At 35.1% G+C, this 26,785-nt stretch overlaps 1 protein-coding gene across 1 annotated transcript; it reads right to left on the bottom strand.

The window, feature by feature from the left end:
* Positions 1-14,462: 14,462 nt before the first annotated feature.
* Positions 14,463-15,414, bottom strand: LOC147522638 (transcription factor ILI6-like). The gene is made up of 2 exons (XM_086560444.1): positions 14,916-15,414; positions 14,463-14,807 (listed from the first exon to the last, which is right to left on the bottom strand). Exons 1-2 carry the CDS (start codon positions 15,042-15,044, stop codon positions 14,655-14,657), a joined length of 282 nt encoding a protein of 93 aa, XP_086416570.1. The 5' UTR covers positions 15,045-15,414; the 3' UTR covers positions 14,463-14,654.
* Between the last annotated feature and the right edge of the window lie 11,371 nt (positions 15,415-26,785).

Below are 26,785 nucleotides of genomic sequence, written 5' to 3'. Positions count from 1 at the left end.
TTTGTTTACACAAGTTTTTCCTTCCTCTTTTCTTCACTCATCCTATTCTCATACTCATTCTATAATGGGTAGGTTGATTTTTTATTTTGTTTTATTTGTAACAGGGTAAAGGATTTGCGGGTTATGAAAGGCTAAAGAAAGGCTCAAAGGGGCGACTAGCGGAAAATAATTCATAGGGTTGAATTTCTGGCTATATCGATCCAAAGAGGGCCTAAATTCTCACTTAGGATATGGTATAGTGATCAACCAAGTGGACGAGTGATTTCTCTATCCGGATTTTACTTCTCCCTTGTGTCATTCTCAAATGTTTCACTCATATAAGGCTTTAGGCTATATTCTCACAGGATTTGTAGAATAAGTACTCTAGCCTAGATTTCAGAAACTTACTGCCAAACAATCATAGATACTCATGTAATATATTTATAGATAGATGCAAAGATTATTACCTACATATTAACCTAAGTTTCTAAAAATTATTCTCATGAAAAAGCTACGTGAGACTTCTAGATTATTGAGAGCATAAAGAAAGAAAGCAATACCAATATTCCTAAGTGTATAGCATAAACTTTTTATTCATATTTTTTAAATTTTTGAAATTTTTTACTAAAAAATAAGTGCATATTGTACATATCTATATCCTAACATATGCCTTAATTACACGTGTTTCTATGCCCCCAACAAGAAGTATGCTTTGTCCTCAAAGTATATAAATAAAAAGGGTAGAGAAATACCATGGAAACGCGTGAAATTCTAGAATATCTGCAAAACAAGGTTAAAACATACTAATATAGAAAAAGAAAAACAGACGCAACTCTATATGAGTTCCACCCGTTATGGGGTTAACAAGAATTAAATTGCTTGGGACATAAGCAAACACTAACTAAAACTAAAAACTTACTTTATCTCTCATTTAATCGTCATCCTCATCCTTATTTATAAAGAAATGAGGTTCCTTTGCATCCTGCCACGCCATGGTGATTTGTCAAGCTTCACGCCATTTATCATCTACAATCGCTAACCTGTTTAGCGCCACTTGGTCGGATGGGGTGTAGGGGGCAACCTGATGAGGTTGTATCCTCCACCCTAGCCAAGTCATTACACGGAAAAGATCGAATAATACAATTGGTGGTTCTCACAATGTCGACCCCAACCCAATCCGTGAAGCGGGCACAAAAAACACGGAAGAAACATAGCATAATACGGCAAACTAAAACAGGCATAAGAAGGTACTTATGCCTCATGCTATGGGCTCATGCTAAACTAGACATGAGGGTCTGGGGAATATCATAGAGTGTACATCCCCCAGCTAAAGCAAGAAAAATATCACAAGTTTCGTCATTCATAGAAGAATAACGTCATTCCCCTCTAATGTTTAGCATGATCCAAAACATAACAGTGCCCACGTTTGTAGACAGGCTACCAAGGGCGACGTTATATTCCCCTTGGTCCTCTATCCTAAAGATTCCTGCCCCATAATGCTCATGCAAATCCTCATAGTTATACATGTACATATTATCTACCTAATAGGGCCATGAGTCTTGTGTTTCAGCTGGCATAACAAGTCCAAGAACAAGGGCTAGCAAGAACTTGAAAATTTCCATCGGTTCGTCCCCAATGGTGATGGAGAACACTTGTTCTCCATCCGGTCTATCAAAGAACTTACAATTATCATAAAAATAAGATGTAAGTGTAGGAGAATAAAGTTCATCAGGACTTACCAATAGCGGCTCCCAGCCTGCTAGAATGATCACTTCGCGAAACCACGCACCATAGGTGTCACTTTGGAACAAGTCTTCAAAAGACTATTCTGGTATGATACGAGGTACTGTCATCACAAAACTACTCTCCAGAACAACTGCAAACGATCCTAGAACAACCCACAAAAAATTGGAATTTTTCGTGCCTAAGGAGGTCAAGGTGCGGGGTGCACTCTAACTATGCCTTGTATGGGCGTAGGTCGCGCTCTAGAGCAAATGGACTTACAGTGTTTTGGGTGTGGGGTGCGCTTAGATTTGGTCTGGGTAAGGCGCATGTCACGCTCAGGTGAATTCGAGTTTCAGTGTTTTGGGGGCGAGTGGCGCTCAACTGAGGTGCAGGCACACTCCATGCAGCTTAAGTGCTAAAGTGAAGAAGAAAAGAGGGAAACAAAAATGGGAGTGAAAGGTGAGAGATGAAAGTAAGAGATGTGAGTTTTGTGTGGAGAATGAATGAAGTTTATATAGGTTTTGAGTTTCCAAAACGAATCGGTAAGTTGCAAAAAAGTTTTAAGGCAATTGCCAAAAACAAAATATTTCCAAAACCGAGAACGGAAACAACCAATATTCTTTATTTCAAAACAAACCTAATATCTTTTAGGTTGAAATCAGGATAGTAACTACCTAACTCATTTAGATTTCATCCTACCACAATATCTACTCATAGACATGCCAATATCGGTAACATTCCCAACAATCATCGCACAATTACATAATAATTTGTGGATCATATAAAAACCATGATAAAAGAAATAATACCACCCCCAAACAATTCGAAAAGGTGGGATTAACACAAAAATCAATGCATACTTTGAAAAGAACCACATTATATTAAAATCAAAATTCAAATACAATTAACTACCGAATTCAAAATTTAACTACTGAATTCAAAATTTACATCGGAACTAATAGAAACAAATAAAAACAACATCAACTCATAAGATCCCTAAACCACTCGCTACTGGTTGAAGATGGAGCATGGGATGAAGATTTTTTTTTTTTTGGAATTCTCAACTCGTTACCGGTCTGATTTTTGCGAATGAGGTATGAAAACGATCAAGAGAGAATTTCCAATCCAATGATTCATACCACATTCTAATCTAACCGCGGATGGAATATAGAAAGGTGGTAAACGCCTCGAAATACGCGAATGACGTAAGTTATGCGTACGAATGAAATCTAAATTCATAGGTAATGTCAACCCGAATCAAATTACGATTAAACGGCATAAGTAACAAAAATAGAGAGTTGAACAATCAAGGACGGAAAAACCAACACCCCACCCCCAAACAAATTTTAGACAATAGAGTTTAGAAATTTTGTTTTAAACGTGGGTCTTTTAAAGTCAGATTCCCGAGACTCCCTAGATTACTATTTTTATGGTTTTGATATTTATTTCTTTTTCTGAATAAGATTTAATATAAAAAAAAATGAAAAGTAATAAAGACATAATTCACACCGTAGAGAAACATGACTTAAAAACCGAGAAAACATACTAGAGTGGAATATGTGAATTATGTTAAACGTGGACTTAGGATCCGGCACTTACAACCACACTCCATAAGGAGGGCCCGGTTGCCTTAATGGTGCACTTACCAATATATGGAAATGGAATGTAGCACACCGAAGAATAACATGAGTCTTTTATAGTCAGATACTCAAGACTTTATCTAACATATATATATATATATATATATATATATATATATATATATATATATATATATATATATATATATATATATATGAACATATAGTTTACCATATATCAATAACCGAAATAGTTGTGGATCGTTCCATAAATAATGATCACAGAAAACACACCCAAGCACAATCAAACACCATGATTGCCCAAAACGTGGGTTAGCGGAATGAGAGTGAATACTGATGAATCTATAACCTAACCTAACATGCAAAGTCTTCTTTTTCCTCCAATGAAACGGTGGCCAAGTGAATGAGTGTGAAAAAATGGATGGTGGTGGAAGATATGGTGGATATGGATGAATTTTAGAAGTAAGGAATTGAAAAAATGAGAATGTGGGTTTAGCATAAAACTCATTTGTGGCATGAGTTGGTATTATCACACAACTGAAAATGAAAGTGTTAGGTGGCTCTTTAGGTAGTATTTTTTTAACAGGAGAGTTTAAAAAATCATGAAGCACAGGAGAAACACGAGGATCAAGTGCAAACTCTAGGTTCCTTTGAAAGGGTGGAAGGAGGAGAATTGAGGCCAAAGGTAGTTCTTGATAGGGTGATTCATCACCTTCTCTAAAAAACTTGTCGAATTCCCCATCTAGCTTGGTCACATTCACATTACTATGGTATTCCTCTGTATCTTTGAAAAAGTCATCAATCTCGACCTCATCCATAAGATGGGTATCGACTAGTGTAGGGACAAAAACGTCGGAGTCTGAACTTCCAAAGAAAAGAAATTTGGGCATCTGATTATCAAGAAACGTGCTGTCGAAATAATCTCGAGCGAAGCTCTCGATCATGTTAACCTCTCCATTGACAGTCGTATCTGGGTACTGTTGAATCGTCTTAAAACATTTATCTCAACAGAAAGATGGCCAAAGGATAAGGACATCGAACCATCGCAGCATTTTATGAGCTCGTTGGCAGTAGCCAAGAAGGGACGCCCTAAAATGATAGGAACAGAGTCGTTAGCGACTTCTGTGTCGAAGATAACGAAGTCGGCTGGGTAGTAAAAATTTTGAACTTTAACTAGCACTTTTTCAGCCACACCCTTTGGATACTTAATAGAATGATCCGCTAATTGCAACGTCATTTTCATTGGTTGCATCTCTTGTAGACCGATTTGTTTATATAAATAATAAGAGAGTAAGTTAACACTCACCCCCAGGTCCAATAGAGCAGTTGTCATGTGATTATCCCCCAAGGTGCATTGTACAGTAGGACGACCAGGGTCCTTGTACTTAACAATTCCATTATTTTCAAATAGTGTTGGGAACTGTTCAGTTAAAAAGGCGTCTTTAGGAATATTTGTCTTATGCCTAGTAGTGCACAACTCTTTAAGAAACTTAGCATGGTGAGGTAACTTTTTTATCGCTTCAAGAAAAGGAAGGTTTATCGTTAGATTTTTGAAAACTTCCCTAATCTCATCGAAATTCGTATCATTGGTTAACATTGCTAATCTCTGGGGAAATGGTGGTTTCTCTCTATATTTAACGTAAGGATCAACAGGATGTTTAACCTTGGCTTTTTGTTTCTTAGGTTGTGGTTTAACTGGTACCTCTACAGGGGTAGGAACTTCAGTTTCCAGTTCGATATCTAGTAGAATATCAGGTGTAGGGACCACTGGTGGAGTAACCATAGGCATACTTACGGCGTTATCAACCACTCTGCCAGAACGGAGAGTGGCGATAGCATTTAACTCACCTACGTTTCCATTTTCATTACTAGTATTACCGATTACCTCAAAGGCTGTGTTTGGTGTTTTAGGATTAGGTAACGCTTGACCTAGAAACACGCCTTTTGGTTGGGCTTTCTCTTGGGCTAACTATTGGGTTAAATGATTAATGGATTGTAAAACCTGTTGGTTAGATTGAGCCATGGATTGGAAAAATTGTTGGCTAACCTGTATGAAGGCGTCAAGACGATCTGGTTGTGTAGGTGTAGTGGTAATAGGTGGTGTGACTAGAACTATCTCACGTTGATTATTAACAGGTGGGTTGTGATAGTTATTATTAATTGAAACGTTACCTCTATTAGCATTATAATTATTATTATTATAATTATTATAATTACCTTGTCTTTGTCTTTGTCTTGTCTCTGGGGAGTTTGGTTGTAATTGGGTGCTGGCCTAACATTTTGATTATTATACCCTGGAGGTGTAACTTGTTGATTATTTCGCCAACCGAAATTAGGGTTTTGTCTCCAAGGTGCGTTAGGTTCGCTATTAATGGAATAAACATTGTCCAGCTGTGCGGATGAATGTTCATAAACTAGAGGACAATAGGAGTCAGGATGCCCAGGACTCAAACAGAAATTACAGGGAATAGAGTTGACATTCATGACAGGGGTAGGCTTTTGATGAACAGAAATATCTTCTACCTTTTTAGTGAGGGATTCAATTAGAGCTTTAATCTCAGGATCAGATTTAACCTCAAACATACTGGTAGCCTTAACTGTTGAAGAAGAACTAGCAAAATGGGGGATATCGTCACTACCCCCCCCCCCCCAGTTATTATTACGCTTTGTTTGATCTTCTAGAAATTTATAAGTCTTTGAGGCTCCTTTACTGAGGAAACTACCCCTGTTCATTATGTCAAGCACTGCTTTGTGGTGGTGTAACAGTCCCTTGAAAAAGGCACGAACTAATGTGTCTTTCGCGAGGTTATGGTGTGGACACTCTATAAGAAGATCGGTGAAATGATTCCAAGCTTCTGAAAATGATTCATGAGGATTTTGTCGAAAGAAATGAATCTTGGAAAGAATTTCATCTGCCTTCAGTGGTGGGTAAAAATGTTCCATAAATAGTTGAACAAGTTTGGCCCATGAGTCCACAAAATTAGGCGCTTGGGCAGTTAACCAAGACGCCGCCTTATCGGCTAAGTTGAAAGGAAACACCCTCAGTTTAATTTGTTCAGCACCAACCATAGGATGGTGGAATATGGTAAGGACTTGTTCAATCCTACGCATGTACTGATAAGGTTTTTCATGGTCTAACCCATGAAAAACGGGTAACAAATTAAATATATTTGGGGGTATTCGGAAATCCCCCACTGGGTCTGCTAAAACGATGCAAGATTTTGGGCTATCGTTCAAGGCTTTGTAAAAGTCAGAGAGAGGAGACTCTCTTTCTTCAGCCATTATTTTAGGTGTTGTATGTGGTATATTAGCTAGAGGTGTAGTGAGTGGTATACTAGAAAGGCGTGTTTGTTGACGTTGCCGGTTGATTACGTTAGGCGTTTTTCTTCGGCCTGACCTCAATCTCATGCAAGGCTAAGACTAATCTTAACTAAACACGACAACACTCAAAACAATCCTAATATGCTAGTATAAACCTCTAACAGGAGATACGAGGTGTGGAAGAAAGAAGTACATGAAAGCCTCCTTGCTTCTCTTATGAATAGCGTCTTGTTTACGCGAGCTTAGTGTATTTAACAAGTTAGAAACACTGAAACTTGAAAAAATGAACGTTTGAACTAACCTGCGGAAATCGGGCGGTTTTAGAAGAGGACGCGGGGGGGCTCTGGTTAAGCCTTGGGAGGGAGCGGGTCGCGCTCAGGTCTAGATCGAGGCCCAGTGATTTGGGCGTGGGTGGCGCTCCAAGTTTGCCTACCAATAGCGCGGGGTGCGCTTTGGCCTTCACTGTTGTCCAGTGATTTGGGCGCAGGTTGCGCTCCGTGTAATCCTACGAGGAAAATTTCTGTTCTGAAATCAACAACCACAGTTAGAATCAAACAAGAGTGGGTGGGTTTAATGGGACTTTGGAAAGACTAATTATACTAACGAAAACAATTCTAAAGGGAGCTAAGATGGCAGCGGCGCCATTTGATAAACGTAAAAAGATAGTTCTACCTACGAATAAGATACGAGACTCAAACGCAAGTAAAACTAAAACTAATTTCTGCTAAGGGTTTATCAAAGTTTTCTACTCTCGATTTTATAGAAATATAGTGGGAATAGAAGATTCGTTCCACTCCTAGTTCTTTAGAATTCGCGTTTCCTAAGATTATCAATCTATCCAAAGTTAATGAGAGTTTTACGAAATTTATACTACGATGGAAATTTAACTAACAAGATATGATTTTATACGACTACGGAATACTAAATTGATACTATGATAAGGAATTAAGGGGGATTGATTCCACCTTAACTCAACTTAATCAACTAATAAAGAAATGTCGCAATCCAAATCGAAATGCTTTCGTATAACAAATTGGTAATTCTAATCCCTAATTATTCATGGCAATCTCTACCAAATAATAACTAGCATGTGAAGCAATCAAACCCATTCTCATGGTGAACTAATTACTCTCTAGAATTGAATTGATTATCACGACGATTTCTAAGTTAACAAAGATCAAGCTTCATCAAGGTTTCTTCAACCCCCTCTAATGGAGGTTTAGCCTAGAATCATTATACTATCATTCTCAATGAATTTAAACAAGACATGGTATAAAGAGTCTAACTTTGTTTATTTTTAATTCAAATGGAAATTTAATCATGCAAGAATTAATTGAAACTAGTAATGACAAATAACTAAATCTATGAATTGAAACTAAAATGATTAATGGAAAATGAAACTAAATTATGAAGAACTACTAACTTTATTGATCTAATAAAGAAATAACAATTGATTCCATAACTAAATTCAAACAGGGTAAGATGAAAAACTAATTAATTTAAAATCTAGATCTAGATCTAAACTATTCTCTAATGGCTACTTGCTTCCTAAAACTAAGAATGCTTAAGAGTTAAGTCTTGTGTCTTGAAATAGAGGAGACCAGATCCACATTTTCGTGCATGGGCTGAGGAGCCATGTTTCGGGCCGAAAAATTGAGCCCAAAACTCAATTTCTTCAGTCCACATAGGCCTTTTCAGCTGGATTTGACTTTCACAGAATTTTTGTCCAGTTTTGCTTCTCTGATTGGGTCAAGGCTTGGACCATTGGAAAGCTGATTTCAAGCTAGTCATTTTAACATAAGGTAGGCCCAATTCCAAGGTCTGAGCCCAAAGATACGGTCTTTGGAAGTTCTACTGACTTCTGTGTGTTGTTTCTGCCCGCATTGACTTTGACCGGGATTTACAAAGGCGTTTTCTCCTTAAATCTTGGCCTTTAATCACAGAACTTCTTAGCAACCAACCCTTGCTCCTTTATCTCGCCAAAATGACACATTTCTGTACATAATTGACTTCAATGCCTGAAATACATAAAAGCACATAATCAGCATTAACTCTTATTTATTACTCGCATAATTGGTCTAAAAGTATTATTGTTAAAGGGTTAAAACTACAGTTTTGGGCTCTTATCATCAAGTCCTTCCCCAATTTATTTTCTGCCCACGTGGACATAATGCAAAGGTGGAAAAATACAAATATTTCGCATCGAGCTAATTTGAAGTTGCTGAAATACCAAATCGTTTTGAAACTTTCAAAACCGTAGATAACGCACTTCGCTTCATAGTACAAAATATCAGGATATGGGTGTTTATTGATACTCAATTTCTTGATATGTATCGTGGATATATCTCCCTCTTTGGAGATATTTTAGATTGTTTGATATGCAAATATCGTAGATATATCTAAAATATCGTCAAATATCATGGATATTGTAAATATTTCTTGATATATCACGATATATAATTTATATTTATTTGAAATATAATGATAAATATTAAATAAAATTGTTATCTAAACAAAATATCTCCAAATATCACAATATATCCTAAAATATCAAAAATATTCCGATATTTGTAGTTGTATATATCTCTAAACTTATTACGATATTTATATATCTTTTGCTGAAATCTCGATATTTATCGCAATATTTTTTTTAGGGATTCAGGTAAGACTTTTGATCAGCACCTTCGCATGGTTCTGCAGGGTATAATAGTTTCTGATAGTCCCTGGCTTAGGGGATTTGCAGTGGCGTTTAGCGACAGTTACATTACGCCTTAGCGGGTTAGGTATCTATTGTGCATTTGATGTCTCTGCTTTTGCTTTTGTGGCCTCCCATTTTCAGACTTTAGAACTTTATAACCACATTCTTAGGAGTTGTGGTTCAGTGCCTATGGGTGAGATCTTTGATGATGCTATCAGTGCATTGCGTCTCTGTCTTCCCGATTTTGACCTTGATTCTTTGGCTGTGATGGAAGCTTTCTACGGTAAGATTATTGTTAAACTTGAGAGGGAGTTTGAGTTATCTGCTCGTCAAAAGCAGTCATGGGATGCTTGCAGTCAGAACATGCAAAAAAAATTATATTTGCTATTCCGATGGAGGGACTTAGACAGCGTATGCCACAAGTGGAGTATCGTGCCATTCTTCGGTACCGTCTTATGATTCATCTGTACTCTGATGGTGGTTTTTGCCTTGCATGCAAAAGGAGTAGATTAGATGCTTATGGGGGCCATGCAGCACATTTTAGACATTTTTCGGGTTTTAAATATCGACATGATCATGTTAGAAACATTTTGTGTGATGTATTTTAGAGGCCTGGAGTACAAGTGCAGAAAGAATCTCCTATTAACTTTCTCACTGATCCAAATGAGGGCAGATCGACACTTCGGCCTGCTGATGTCTTGATTTACAGTTGGTCTGAGGGAACATGCATGTGTTGATGTAACTAGAGTCTCTCCGTTGGTAGGGTTGGGGAATGGTGACTTTGAGGTGAGAGAAACAGCTAAGAGAGCAGCGACATGAAAGATTGAGAAGCATGAGGAAGCTTACAGGGCTAACCAACATTATTTCATTCCATTTAGTTTTGACACTTTCGGTTTCTTGGAACAACAATTTGTTGAGCTCCTCAAGAGATTTCAGAAAATTATGGACAGTAATGTTATGACAGCTGGTTCTAATGAGTTTGTGTTTAGAATGATAGGATTTGCTATTCAGAAAAGACTTGCGGCACAGCTTGTTGCATGCTTGTCCTAATTATTTGTAAAATTCGATATCAATATTAATAAACTTTCCACTAAAAAAAAAAAAAAATGAAAGTGAAGCAAACGTTGTACTTTTATTCTTTTTTTTGGATGAAGAGTGTTAGATTAACTAATTTCTCCATAAGCTCGTACTTATGTAGGTGGAAAAATTCTATGAAATGGAGGCTCTGGAGATAAATAGGTGGGACACACCTGAAAATTGGGGTGGAATAATCTCACCAAAGAGTTTGTGAAAGACTTCAATGCAGTACATCATGTTAGTTGACGGTATATCATAATCAACAATTGTTGATGATAATATTATGTTTGCTAATGTTATACATCTTGTTAGTCGATGTTATCATAATCAAGAACTGTTGCTGATAATACTATGTTTGCTAATGCTATATATCTTGTTAGTCAACGGTATCATAATCAACAACTATTGCTGATAATACTGTGTTTGCTAATGTTATACATCTTGTTTGTCGACGATATTATAATCAACAACTGTTGCTGATAATACTATGTTTGCTAACGTTATACATCTTGTTTGTCGACGGTATCATAATCAACAACTGTTGCTGATAATACTATGTTTGCTAACGTTATACATCTTGTTAGTCGACGGTATCATAATCAACAATTGTTGCTGATAATACTATATTTGCTAACGTTATACATCTTGTTAGTCGACGGAATCATAATCAACAACTGTTGTTGATAATACTATGTTTGCTAATGTTATACATCTTGTTAGTCAATGGTATCATAATCAACAACTGTTGCTGATAATATTATGTTTGCTCCTTTGTTGCAGGAGTTAATAACCCAAAAATGAAATATACTTTGCCGAAAGTTTGCAAAAATGAGACATACTTTCATTTGTTTCCAAAAATATATCCAAGTTTCAAAATTGTTTCCATATATGAATTGAATGCTGTCAAATTATTTGAATGGGTTGTACACTAGATTGTTAAGTCCTTCCCCAATTTATTTTCTTCTCACGTGGACATATGAGAAAATGCAGAGGTGGAAAAATACAAATATTTCGCATCGAGCTAATTTGAAGTTGTTGAAATACCAAATCGTTTTGAAACTTTCAAAACTGTAGAGAACGCACTTCGCGTCATAGTACAAAATATCAAGATATGTGTGTTTATCGATACTCAATTTCTTGATATGTATTGTGGATATATCTCTCTCTTTGGGGATATTTAACATTGTTTGATATGCAAATATTGTTGATATATCTAAAATATCAAAAAATATCGTAAATATTTCTTGATATATCACGATATATTATTTATTTTTATTTGAAATATAATAGTAAATATTAAATAAAATTGTTATCTAAAAAAAATATCACCAAATATCACAATAAATTATAAATATCGTCAAAATATCGTCGATATTTGCAATTGTATATATCTATAAAATTATCGCGATATATCTCGATATTTTGTACTGTGCTTCGGCGTAACGAACAAGGCCAACCAAACTGATAATCTAGTCGGCTAATTTATCTGATGATTTATTCCGAATTTCCTCTTCTAGATTCTCGATCTCTTCTATGCAATTCTTTGAATCGCGTAATCCTAACATCTCAAAGGAAATACATCAAGTAGTGTCGATAAATCCACAGTGAGTTCATAATAACTATGGGAAATAGATTCATTTTGCATCAATAGCCACATCTTGCTTCGACTATAAAAATCTTCAAGAAAAGCTTTGATCATTTGCAATACACATATGAATCTCTTCGAAACACAATTTAGCGGATTTCGGAAGAAAAACTATGCGGCTATGAAGTATTTCTTCAAATAATACTGCAAGAAGGTTTGATTTATTTGCCGATCATCGATCAAGAACAACGTTTGAGAATAGTATTCAATTGTGTTAGAGTTAAGATTTGAGAATGGAGGGAAGAATGTATCAACATACTGGTTGTTGTTACTTGTTAGTTGGGTGATATTTTAGGTGGAGGTCCACCTGTGCAGAAAATAAATTTGGGAAGGAAATAACTTGACGGCATTCACGATTTTGAAACTTGGATGTATTTTTGGAAACAAATGAAAATATGTTTCATTTTTGCCAACTTTCGGTAAAGTATCTTTCATTTTTAGTTCCTTAACTCTTGCCTGCAGCTTTAAGTTCGAGTTGTCTAGCGGATACAAATCAAATAAGATCACCATTTTTTTATTGTAACCGCATCATTTTCATTAGATCCAATATCCTTCTCAAACTAGTCTAGTGAGTCATACTATCCGAGATGCTCCTAGTTACTTCAGTTGTCTGCAAAGCTCTTAATGGATACAAATCAAATGAAGATCGCCCATTTTTTTTATTAGCATATCATATTTTCATTAGATCCAATATCCTTTTCAAACTAGTAGTCCAAATGTCATGTCCAAAGAAGGATCAACCGATCAACTGCATTATCTAGAAAAGTCAAAGTCTTTCTAACAAAATGCGATTTAAACTTCAAATAGCCGAAATTATCTCAGTCAATTATAATTGTTCATAGAACTTGCAAAGACCAGACATGGAACTGAAAAGTGAAAAGTCACTTCCAATGCAGTGATGTTGATACTATCATGACTCATGAATCATGAACAAACTCTCCTCAAGTAATGTGATTTGGTAATGTTGTGTTCTTTACTGGAGCACTCAGCTGTTCCGCGCTTGAGGCTCTATTAAAAGTTTACCATCATGCAACGCTATCTTCAATCCTTCACATGCTCAAACACATGCTAAAAAAAATGAAGTAGGCCTTGTACCTCGACTCGATGAGAATGTGCACATGCAGGTAGTACATACATTGCGATCGCCGTGCGCTGGTCAAGGACTTGTACTCCTAACAAGCTAGGCTCTATGCACATTTGGTGCACAGCAGGATCAAATCAATACCGATATTCATTGACTAATTGTGTTTGGATATTGGAAAAACCGTTCAAAAATTCAGATTCAAATGTGCATTTGTGTTAACCAAATAGTCATTAACTAATCAATCATAGGACGGCTAAGTCCAAAGTTTCACTATCTTTTTCGAGGATCTCAATTCGGGTATATATACAACAGCTGAGAGCCTGAAACAGTACGTACTAGTGTTCACAATGTTTCTATCTTGTTTTCATTTCCTTTGTCTTCTTTAAGGTAAAACACTAGAACATTTCAAACCTTGTAGCCACCGTTATAGATCAAGAGATGACATGTAGGCCCTGATTGTTATGCATAAAGGAAAAGATAACAGAGCATTGTGTGGGTGAGCTATGCCAGACATAAGTTTTCTGAGGTCTACTTTTGTTATTAAGGAAGGAGACATCTTCAAAACTTTGCAACCCCCAACCAACAACAACATATTGATGGATTTCACCTCCATCAGTTCATGATGCTTGTCACCAGAACCTAATGAAATTTATAGAGAAACACTTGGACATTGTCTACGCACTCTCTCGCTCTTTCTTCTAGCTTTTTTTCATGGTGATTAGAGCGAGCAATTCATTCCAAGCACGGGGACCTTTGTACGACATCACATGATGATTGTAAACAAACTTTTTGTGGATAGAGTAACTGAAAAGACTACGTTGGATCATTTGCACTGCACCAAAGAGGAACACAGATTGGACCTTTACCTTTTTCTTCGACACCCGAAAACACTGGGGCCGGCCGTCATCATTTTTAGAACAGAAAGTACGACGTCGCCATTACATTAAAATTAGTCTAGTATACTTTTCTGGTCTCAATAGGAAAGGATGAAATTAAGTTCAACACCTCAAGGTGCACAATGCTGCAATGCATATATTATGGGGATGCACAATGCTGGATATCCAATATTATTTATGAAGACTTAAGTAGTTCGACGATTGACCTAGCTCCCTTTATGGTCCCTAACTTTCCAAAACAACACAAAAGGCACAAACATGAAAGCAAGGTTAATTGAACCATTGAAAGTGTCACAATCGAGTCATAGCAAGATAACCTTAATATATAGACTCGATCCTAGTGCAGTCTTAGCTTCGTAGACATAAAAAGTTATAAAACATACTTTTATATGCCTAAACTTTGAAGAAAGAATCCAACCGTCCAACACTAATTAAATTGGTTAACAAACAGTAATTTTTCATATTTCAAAACTAAATTCCACTTATTATATAGCTTAAGTACTCATTACTACACTTACTTTGCTATGGTAAGTGGTAACCAACCCTAGCTAGCTAGGAAGAAAGATCTTAACATACCAAATGGATCAAATACTTGAACACACACAAAAAAAAACTAGCTATTACATAACTACATAAGTAAACTCCTAATAATAGCTGCTTGGGCACTACTAGTTTCTGTTGTCTCCAATAACACTGATAATCGCTCGCTCAGATCATCGACTTCACGGTGTAAGTTCCTAATGTAGTTACATGTCTCTTGTAGGACCCTAGCTGATGATACCTGTTCCAAATTAAGAATCTTAGTAAATTACTTATTCAATTAAAGTTGATTGTGAAATTTATTATACAAAGTAGTCTAATGTGACACAGAAATAGAAGATATGTATACCTTGTCAGAGCTTCTGTTGCGGAGTTCAGGAAGAAGTTGTTGTAACTTAGAAACAAGATCATTGATCTGATCATCTGAAATTCTAGAACTGCCTGCTGACTGCCTTGAGCGAGATCTTCTGCTTGACATCTTTAAAGCTCAAGTATGGTTGTGTCAGTGATAATTATAAGCTTTAAATTATTGAAAATGAAGGGATGAGAGACAAATGATCGAGTAGAAATTTGTTATGGACAAGGTTATTCGATTGTAGCTATATAGTGATTTAGAGAGAGAACTAGAGAAGGTGTAGGTGTCAAGGGACAAGTTATGGGGAGAGTGATGTAAGTGGTAATGAAGAACTAAGGAGAGAGAGAGCACAATAACACAAGTAGTGATGTTGGGAGTGAAGAAGACAAGTGCATGGGAGAAAGAAGTGGGCTAAGCATGCTTTTAAATAGTTTGAGAGAGAGAGGTAGAGAATCAGTTTTAGAGATATGCCATACTGTCCCTCTCTTTGATTGTCCCCAAGTTGAATTTGGATTTGGGATTTCAAGTGGGTTGAAAGAGAGAAATGCGAGATAATTTTTGCTTGTTTTTCAGCTGACTCCGCGGGCTTCTCTGTTTTGTGTCAGTCTCAACACGCAATGCCATGTTATTTTCATTAGATTTATTCATTTCTCTTGATTTCTTATTAGTAAAATTTAATTAGGTAGTTTGGTTTTGATATCAATCGACTAGTCTTCAAATACATTTTCTCATCATGGAATCCTATGTATACCAAATATACTGGGCATTGCAACAAGTCATCAATGAGCACGCGACCATGCCTGTTTGTCATGGCCAATTTAGCAACGTCGTCGGATTGACCGAGACTGCTGGGCTACTTAACTTTCCTTCTGTTGCCCCCCCCCCCCCCAAAAAAAACACATTGCATTCCACGGAAGACTTTTTATTCCTTCAAAAGAAACACACACACATTGCATTCCACGGAAGACTTTTTTTTTTTCCGATAAACCATCCCAGAGAAGACGAGCTTATGCTAATTGCTCCGGAGATTAGCTGATAAATATTTATTCCTGTTTTAATTACAAGAATAAAAATATCTTACCTCATCTTCCCTTTACTTGTCTGTCTGGGACATAGTTTTGTGAAGGTGGACCAGTCAAACCAGATACAAAACGTTCATATAAAACGCTCATTGGAACATGACACGTGGTTCGCCGTGACCTATGCGTTACAAACCGACCCGATTCCTCGGCAACCATTTGAGTATTTTAATACTTGTAGTGAGCTCAGTTACGGTTAAAGTAGACCAAAATCCCAAAAAAACTTTATTTGTACGATCACACTACATACTTTTCCTGCTTCTTAGATACTCCACCAACGCCGTTTTCAGCTACTGGTGTTCTTCAAATTGAACAATGTGATATGGACATAGAAAGGATATTGTACTTTTTAGAAGAAACTATATATATGCAACTAATGAAAGTTGCAAAAAAGTCCATTTAGAGGCCCTACGTTTTAAAAATTAAGATGTGTGCGTAGGACAAAATGAGAATGGGTTACTATGATGAAATAGATTTTAGCAAGTAAATTAGAATAGGTGATCCAAAGACGACATCATAGTACAAAATATTCCGATATATCGCGATATTTGAAAATATCTATTCAGATTTCAGAGAAAGATATATAAATATCACGAATTAACAATATGTTCAGAGAAATATATGACTGCAACTATCGGTGATATTTCGACGATATTTGTGATATTTTGGGATATTTAAAGATATTTGGTGATATTTTGTGTATATAACAATTTTATTTAATATTTACCATTATATTTCAAATAAATATAAATAATATATCATGATATATCAAGAAATATCCACAATATCTACGATATTTTGGATATATCCACGATATTTGCATGTGAAACAATGTCAAATATCTCCAAAGAGGAAGATATATCCACGATATATATCCAGAAATTAAATATCGATAAATACTCATATCCTGATATTTTGTACTATGGACGACATACGCAATTGGGATGCTAAAATTTTACGCAACAGCGAAGGGAGTTATCCTGAGGTAGCACAGACCTACACTTGAAGACTAGGTTTTTACTAGTTCAAAAACCTCAAAATCTATTAAGTTTGTATAGTATAGAGTATATTTGTCTTTGAATCCACATAAATTTTGTATTAAGGACTGGATTATTCCATTATTGAATTCTATTTGCTAGTCGTATATGTTAGTATTTTTTTTTTTTTTTTTTTTTTTTTTTTTTTTTTTGTAGGCCCATGCATACGCACCGGCTCTTTTGAAAAATATTTAGATTTTTTTTAGAAAATTAGTACTACCGTTTTAGTCACTAATCCGTTTTAATTTTCTAACAAATTGTTTTAAATGAAGTTTTAATTAAATTTTAAAAGCCCGTTTTTTCAATTGGGAGAGAGATCCTGTTTTAATAGGAGAATAATTTCCGTTTTAATTAGATATGCTAGATTTTATATTTTTAATAGGAGAAGAATTTCCATTTTAATAGGAAAATTATTTCCGCTTTAATTAGAAGTATTATGATTATAATAATAATAATAAATCTCATTTTTCAAATAGGAGAAAAATTTCCGTTTTAATAGAAGATAACGTGGAATTTTAATAGAACTCAAAAAATACACCTTGTGGGAACTTTAAAATTAAGATATAGATAGATATATGTTTTCTTCGAAAATTTTATTAAATCCTAATATATAATGTAGCCCATGTAAGTTCATGTTATCTCTCTGAACTAGGATAAAAGTTTGGCACCTAGCTTCTTTTACCAAAAAATAGTTTGGCACCTTCTATATATTAGTATATATCATGCATGAATCAGAGTTCACTCTTAATGTGACGGAGGCAAACACCTGTGCAGATCATGATACTCGATCAATTAACTTCCTCCTGATATACTTTTAAGTTTTAATGAAGTTATAGCATAGTTGGTTTTGGTTAAAAAGCAATTAATCGTGTAAAAGGGCGTCATTCTTGCATGGATCAAAATTTTCATTTGAGAATGGCTAGAGGAACATATGGACATATGGTTATCATCAGTATAATGAACCCAAATAAATCATTTTGATGTGAAGGTTGATGATATGTGGAGTCTCTTTTACATTGTTAAATCACAAATCAAAATCAGTCCTTTGTGTTTTCTGTTGGCATTCACAGAGTCGCTAGAATAAAAAACATGAGAAAATCCTCATGTTACACTTGAAGCCATGTCTACTGATCACGTGCTACATACAGAACTAAGGTCTACTGGTCACGTGCTACGTCAACGAATTTGCACTAGTTAATGGTGACAAAGGGTACCCAATTGCCCGACATTACCTGAGCCCGGATTATTCAGGTAAGGGACTAAGGGCCCCTCCTTATTGACCTATAGGTGCTTGAATAAGTGAGTTTTCTAGTAACAAGTAGGTTCGATATCTTTGTGACATGATTGGCTCGGGTTGGGTCCGGTAGGGTCCAATTTTCTCTTCTTTGAAGCTGAGCATGGCCTGAAGCCCTGAACTGCTTAAAGTGTTAAAGTTTTGAGGACATTGGTGTTATTTCCAATATTGTTGGTAACATAATAATGTTGTAAATTCGACATTTAGATCGACATTATTAAGTAATTATTGGCATCACTGTCCAACAAGATTCCCATTTCATGCTATTGTGAAACCGTACCACATTTGCATGCTAACACAAAAGATGGCCCATGGCACACTCTTGCACATGGTGCATGCTCGCCTGCTTTCAAAGTTGGTCTCTGGATGGATAGCTCAAATTATTTTCAATTTTCAGAATGTTTGTAACTTGTAAGCACAATAAGATTTAATAATTATAATTTTTCAACCGGTACAAGTAGGCGGCCTAACCGGCTGGTAGGGTGTCAAACAAGTAGCCAATATGGGCTCTATCTTAAACTTGACCCGAGTGAAATATATCAGATAAGATATGTGTACATTTTTTTTCCCAATAAGAAGATACGTGTTATGTGTACATGAGTAAAAAAAAATAATTATTACAATTGTGTTATTTTGTGTTGGGCACTTCTCAAACCAACGTGAATTTCACTTGTTGCAAATTTTCAACATTTTCAGCCTTTCTCTTCTTTTCTATTCTCCTCTCTTCCACCATTCTAAATCTTAAACCATGAAAACTATATCCTAACACTAATATTAAACACTAGGGCTGAATAATATGCATGTGTGACTATTTGAATATGCGTGCATGTGTACAATAAAAATTCGAACACCACTAGGCTTAAAACAACCCGGCCAGGGTCGATTCGTTGTGCAAAAACCAAATGGTGCGGTAACAGAATAATGCGGGTTCTGACCGAAGTCAAAACGATGTGGTATGTCGTTTGGGATTTGGACTTAAAAAAAAAATTACACCGGTCAAGAGGCCAAAAAACAGAACTTTATATTTTTTCAAAGTTCAAATCCCAAACGACTTGGCCAAGTCGTTTGGGACTTAATCCAAACGGTGTGACTACACCGGTAAATTTTTTTTTAAGTCCAAATCCCAAACAACATGGCCACATCGTTTTGGACTCGGTCGGTGTGATGGTGTGACCGCCGTTTGGTTTGCACAACGAATGACCTAGTCTTCGTCGTTAAGCCTGGTGTTCGAATTTTCTCATTCAAACCATCGCATTACACATGCATATTCAACCCTAGTGTTTAATGTTAGTGTTATGATATAGTTTTCATGGTTTAAGATTTAGGATAGTAGAAGAGAATAGAAAAAAAAGAGAATGACTGAAAAAGTTACAAGTTTGCAACAAGTGAAATTCACGTTGGTTTGGAAGGTGCCCAACACAAAACAACTTTTTGGGACCAATAACACACTTGTAATAATAATTTTTGTTTTTGGGGTCTGCCCAACACAATATGGGTCCGAGAGTAACAGGACCCAAAAAAAAAAGGAAAAAATTTTCTTCCAATGATGTTGGGTTAGATTGCCCATCGTTGGAAGAGGTGGTGTAAGCCACCCGTTGGTATATTGACGGGCATTCACTGCGTAATAGCTTGGCATTGGCCGCATTGCTAAGCCTTTTGGGCAGATTCCCAACTCGTTGTACCAACGAAATTCCCAAAAATGGAAGTTTAAAAAATAAAAATAAAAAATAAATAAATAAATTATCACACGCGTGCTAAGTGGTTCTCAGTTGCAAATGGCACTCTAATCGGCCATGACCGTTTGAGCCTACCCATGCGTCTTTTAGAAACAGAATCTAGTCTAACCAGGACCTAATCTGGGACCCGGAAGTTATTTTTCCATTGGCTAAAATAGACAAGTACGCCCATGATAATTGTCATCAATGGTTTGCCCCCGATTCTTTCTCAATTTATATTTTTATTTTTGGCAAGATGAGCTCATCAATCTTGCCTTAAGATTTATAGATTCTGTTCCGTACGTAACTAGGCAGAAGATAGTGTATTATATATAAGAGGTCGGATCGTCTCTACCGGGTGGAAAATTTTAACTATTACACCTTATAAAATATTTTTGACATTTAACACCCAAAATAAAAGTGTTACTTAAAACCAAAAAACAACATTGTAAAAAATCACTACAAAAAAAGAAAGATTCGATGGAAAATAAAAACAAATCTCTACCATTTTGTTTTCAAAAATGTTCCCTCTCTTTTTCAACAAGATTTTTATTATTACTTTATTGAAACTACCAAATTTTCCATTGAAATAGAAAACCATATTTGGATTTGAATGAAAGTCGAAAATGCAATCATAAATTATCACATAACTTCACAACGCATTTGATTAATACTCAAGAAATAATTCAAAAAACTGATTAAAACTCAACTTTAAGTAAAAAAGATGAAATTATTCAAAAATATGATTAAAGCTCAAAACCCAATCATCAAATTACTAATTTGTAAATATCGCATTGATCCCGTAGAAAGAAATTTAATTAATTTTCAACCCAATATTGAAATTAAATGTCAATCAGAAGTTATTGATGTTTATTACAATTATAGTGTTTAATTTGATGACTTGATTTGGTATATAATTAAAAGTGATCCGTCCCATGGAAACTCCTCAATTGAATAATTAAAAAGAGATTTAAAATATGTATGAGGAAGAAAACGCATCAAGGGTGGGTGACGAGGGAAAGGAAGAAGAAGACTTCTTTATTATCTTATTCTCTTTACAATTTCACCATTTACTTTTCTCTTGGGTTCATAAGACACGTGGGATACACATTGACTAACATAATATTCTTTTTTTGTAATGATTTTTTTTTTTTTTTTTTTTTTTTTTTAAGTAACACTGTTACTTTGAGTGTTAAATAAAGGGACACATGTCAATAATATTTTGTAAGGTGTAATGGCTAATGTTTTCCACTCGGGTGGAGAAGATCCGGACTCTATATATAATATATATGAACATCAACTTGCAAATAATTTACATTTTCTCATATATATATATATATATATATATATATATATATATATATATATATATATATATATATATATATATATATATATATATAGGGGTGGGATAGAGGCAGTCACAGTCACTGTAGCCACATTCTACGCACAGTCGATCCAATCCACCGATCTGTTTCGATATAGTCTATTCTCGGCCGTTGATATTTTTAGAGCTCTAAAAATCAAAACAGCTCAATAACAAAATCGATAATCTTACGAAGGGTTTTCTCTCTCCTTCTCTCTCCCCAATTTTCTCCGAATTCAAACCAACGCCTCCAAATTCAACACCTCCAACACAAAATCAAACAACGAATCTGGCATGTGTGCTTCTCCATCTCACATCCTCCAACAAACTCGTGTTGTTTTGAGTTTTACATTTTGGTTTTTAATCTTTGCATAGATCTCTTCTTCATCTCCTCGATTGTTAAATAAAGTTTGCATTTTTTTTTTTTATCATTTAATATATACTAAGTGGGCTCATTCTGTTTTTGTAAGTTGGATGGATATCATAACTCAGTAGGTGTGGCATTGCTTTTAAGATGTTCTTCCGATTCATTTGGGTTTTACTTTGTTTTAGGTTACACTCATATTTGTGCCAATTAATGCGTTTGAACTCATTATCATCAAGGTAAGTCATTGTAGTTAAATAACTACTTGTAAATGCCTAATTTGAATGTTGGCAATATGAAGTAGGTGCGTGACATTATATTGTTTTTTAGTATATATGACAAACTCATATATTACACATTCTTTGGGACAAAGGCTATGTTGAATATTGTTATGCACATCATATAGCGTTGATGTGCACATTGTCTTGTAGAATGGCAGAAAGTTGTTGTTGGAGTTTTATTTCTTAGTTTGCTTTGCAAGTTTATGTGTATTTTTTGATCCAAGGGAGCTAGGTATGCCCTTTGTTAACTTAATAAACTATTACATATCCAGTCACTAGCTCAAAGCGTATAAACATAATGGCATTGATCAAAGATAAAATGGAATACATATCTTGTATAAGTGAACTCTAGAACAAGAAACAAAGGGAGCAATTTTTAGTTTTAAGAAAAGACGTGATGTCAACCATTTGTTTATTAGGATTTTCTTTTTCCCCTAAATTTTTGGATATACTTTGTTTTATAATTACTTATGTTGTTCATCAGATTTTGTTGCAAGTAATACCTTTTTCATTTCCTATCACGTCTTATTTTTTAGGTGCACAACCAAGATATTTATGGAACTAAGTTTTTTCGCTTTTCTCCTCCGCTACTAACTTATTCTTGAGAAAGAAAGTTGGTCTTAATGCAAGGGCAAAGGAAATACCATTGATTCCTTTGCTAAACGCTCGAAGTTAGAACATGCTTCTAGTTCTTTGTCACTATGCCGTTGTTCACAACCGTCTTGGAACAATATGCTAAATCCAGAGAGAAAGCCGGGTTAACGGATTGTTTATGACCACCACATGACTCAAATTTTGCATTTTCTAATTTGATGTTGGTCATGAGGGGAGGAGCTTGGGTGGCTGGTGTTTAGGTGAAGCTAGCTCCAATGAGAACGCTTGAAACCACCGTAGCTAGCCAAAAAGTTGAGCATCCATGGCCATCCTTGAATACTTGTCTTTGGATCCGGGTCCCGTGTTGGATGGAAGGCAATATGAACCAACCAATATTTTATCTCTCGAGAGTGTTAATTTAAACCTAAGTAGCAATCAGTCACAAATGGACCCTTATTCATGCAGAATTTCAGTTCTCTGTTCCTCAAAGCTTGTACTTAAATGAAGGATATTACGGAAACAAGGGTGGTCGGGATCTTTCTCTTTGTGTGTCCTTGATCCTCATCTATATAAAAACAAATTAGTTTTAACACCTTCGAAGGTTGAATGGGTGCAAAACTTCGTGTTGTTTTTCTTTTACATTATATTTCTTTTGGACTTTGAAAGTTATTGTTTATTTATTTTTATTTTTTTTCAATAAACAAAAGTTGTTGTTTAATGTACTAAAGAGATGGTTCCTTTTTTTTGGTTAATTGGAATTAGTATTTATCAAGGCAAATATGTCTTTGGAGATTGAATACATGGTTCATCAAACCAACTTAATGCTTGTTGAGGGAAGTCAAGAAGTAAGAAAACACTAAAACACTCGAGTCTTTTCCTTTTACATAAGCTCTTTGACAAAACTTCAAAAATTATGATGATCCTCTAAATTTGTAGAACTAGATGATACACTCCTTGTAGATACTTCTTCAATGTGATGCTTCTTTTTGTTTCATTCATCTAGTTTGCATTTAGAAAGTTTCGTTATAAGAAGTTCCAAACTTTTTTGTCACTATATCGTTAAGAAAACCTCGCTAAAAGGAGTAAAAGACAAACGAGTTGGTTTGATGTTTTGTCCTTTACTTTGAATAACAAAATGAAGGAACTTTGATGATAAAGACTTATTCTACATTCCTTGGCAATCAGCCAATCAATATCCAAAGCAACTTAACCAAAAATAAAATGGACTTTCCCTTTTAAAAAATTGTAACGAAAACAAATAGAATCCAAACACCAAGCACACATAGCAATAGAAGAAGAACTATAACGTTTAACATTTCTTCCATATTTCTTTCTCTTTCGAGTTTCAACAAAACAAAATAGCTTCCAAAGTAAATAAATGAAAGCTCATAAAGAGATAGATCCTCTCTCTTCTCTCAGTACACAAAGGCCGTATACATACGGCTATGTTTTAATATATCTTCATTTACTACTACTATAATACTTAAAAACACGAAGTCTTCACTCTTCTTTGAATTTGGGCTTCCAAATAATCTACAAGCCTCCGGAGATCATATGTTTAAATTAACAGCTCGAGAAATCAAATAACTAATTGGTTTCTAGTAGTAGCCATCCAACACACTTGGACCGCCCGATCGGCAGAAAGTATTCAAGGATGGCCATGGATGCTCAACACTTGTAGCCTTCTTTATCAAGACCATAAGCAATAGCAGCAGTTGGCTCATTAATGATACACCAAGACATTAAGTCCAATTATAACCCCAAAGATCCTTAGTAACTTGGTGGTCATCATTAAAGTAAGCTAATCGACACTAACAACGGCATAGTGACAAAGATCTAGAGGCAATATATACTTAGACAATATAGCACCTTGTTTTCAAGGAGAATTTCATCACTCTAAGTTTGTCATCCAATTTTCTCAGTTCATTGCTGAATCAATGGACCCAAAAACCAAAAATTAGTTCCATAAATATGCAAAGGATGGGACCTAAAAATTCTAAGACGTTGATTACCAAACTTTTATTGGAAAATTGTACTTGAAATCTAACATCATCTAATTATTTATCATAATTCCAATTATATGTTCAAAAAAATATCCACATACTTTTCTAATATTGAATAGAACAGATGTTGTATATAAATTTTTTTCTAAAAGCATAATCTTTTGAAACATAATATATAGCTCTTCCGAAAATTAAACTAAAAGCATATGTTGAGGTGCCTTTTACAAGATAAATACCATTATCGAAAAAAAAAACAAAAAAACAAAAACTATACCTGTGTATATAGTGAGTATCTATTGAACTATTTTAAAGCATACCCATGTCTATGGAGAATTCACATGTTTTGTTTTTTTTCTATTGATGGGCAAAATTCAGCTAGAAATTATCTTCTGAACTCTGAACGATGATAAGATAAGTGTGAGAAAACGCATATAATGTAAGTAACCTCTTCTACAAGTTTGTTGGAGTCCAAAAGACTTCATATTGTTTTGAGTTTGTCATATATATTGCAAAACAACATGTAATGTTTTGAGACACCTACTTCATATTGCCAACATTCAAATTAGGCATTTACAAGTAGTTATTTAACTACACTGACTTACCTTGATGATAATGAGTTCAAACGCATTAATTGGCACAAATATGAGCTGTAACCTAAAACAAAGTAAAACCCAAATGAATCAGAAGAACATCTTAAAAGCAATGCCACACCTACAGAGTTATGATATCCATCCAACTTACAAAAACAGAATGAGCCCACTTAGTATATATTAAATGATAAAAATAAAAATGCAAACTTTATTTAACAATCAGAGATGAAGAAGAGATCTATGCAAAGATTAAAAACCAAAATGTAAAACTCAAAACAACACGAGTTTGTTGGAGGATGTGAGATGGAGAAGCACACATGCCAGATTCGTTGTTTGATTTTGTGTTGGAGGTGTTGAATTTGGAGGCGTTGGTTTGAATTCGGAGCAAATTGGGGAGAGAGAAGGAGAGAGAAAACCCTTCGTAAGATTATCGATTTTGTTATTGAGCTGTTTTGATTTTTAGAGCTCTAAAAATATCAACGGCCGAGAATAGACTATATCGAAAACGGTCGGTGGATTGATTGGATCGTTTGTCGTAGAATGTGGCTACAAATGATCGGTCTCTATCCCACCCCATATATATATATATATATATATATATATATATATATATATATATATATATATATATATATCGGTTAGGCTATAGTACCACCCTTATCTCACATCCCTCCTGGTCTCTCAGATCTCTTCTCAAGATCATCAGATCTAATTCACTCAAAAATTGCGAAATTTCAAAATTTCAAACTATTTCAAAAACAAAAAAAGGAAAAAAGGAAAAAGCGCAAAATTGGGTTCTTCTTCTCCACGCGAAATTGGTTCTTCTTCTCCACGCGTATTTGCCTTCTCTCCTCAATTTATCTACTGTTTCATTATAAAAGAGATAACTTTACTATCCCCTCTCCTCAATTTATCTATTGTTATTAATTTCTTGGTGTAATTTTCTTAGATAGGAATGAGTTGACATTTTTTTGTTCTAATTAGACATTGTATGTATAAAGTGGTCTTTGACTTTGTTGCCCAAATTAGCCAAGCTTTATTAGTGCAATTTAAGGGTGGGGGTTTTTCAGATTTTTAACTAGTATTTTCGGTGAACTCTGTCAGAATTAATTGGGATTTTCTTCTATTTAAGTTATTTACACTATTTATGTACATTGGGATTTTTGTCTGTTTAAGTTATTTTTATTTTTTCCTTCATACAGTGAAATTCAATATATAAATGAGGTGCCCTATATGTGGAAGTTCAGTATTTAATAGAGTCTCGAGAACCAAAAGGAATCCTGGACGACCTTTTTGTGTTTGCGAAAAAAAATCTGAACATTTACCTGATGATAAGAAATGTAGTTATTTTAAGTGGGCGGATGAAGAAAATAATTGTGGAAGCTCATCGTCGTCAAATATCACTGATGAATTGAAATATAAAAATTCTTCTGTTCTAGCTCCAACATTTTCCCCAACTGAGAGTCGAGCTTCTATTTACACAAGGAGGATAACGACTGATTCGAAAATTCACTCAATCGGAATGTTAATATTTAAGTTGC

The sequence above is a fragment of the Coptis chinensis genome, chromosome 1 (assembly GCF_015680905.1).
Source record: "Coptis chinensis isolate HL-2020 chromosome 1, ASM1568090v1, whole genome shotgun sequence".
In the NCBI taxonomy this organism is placed as follows: domain Eukaryota; kingdom Viridiplantae; phylum Streptophyta; class Magnoliopsida; order Ranunculales; family Ranunculaceae; genus Coptis; species Coptis chinensis.
The sequence above is the reverse complement of the archived record's forward strand: the minus strand, read 5'-3'. Positions and strand labels throughout refer to the sequence as shown.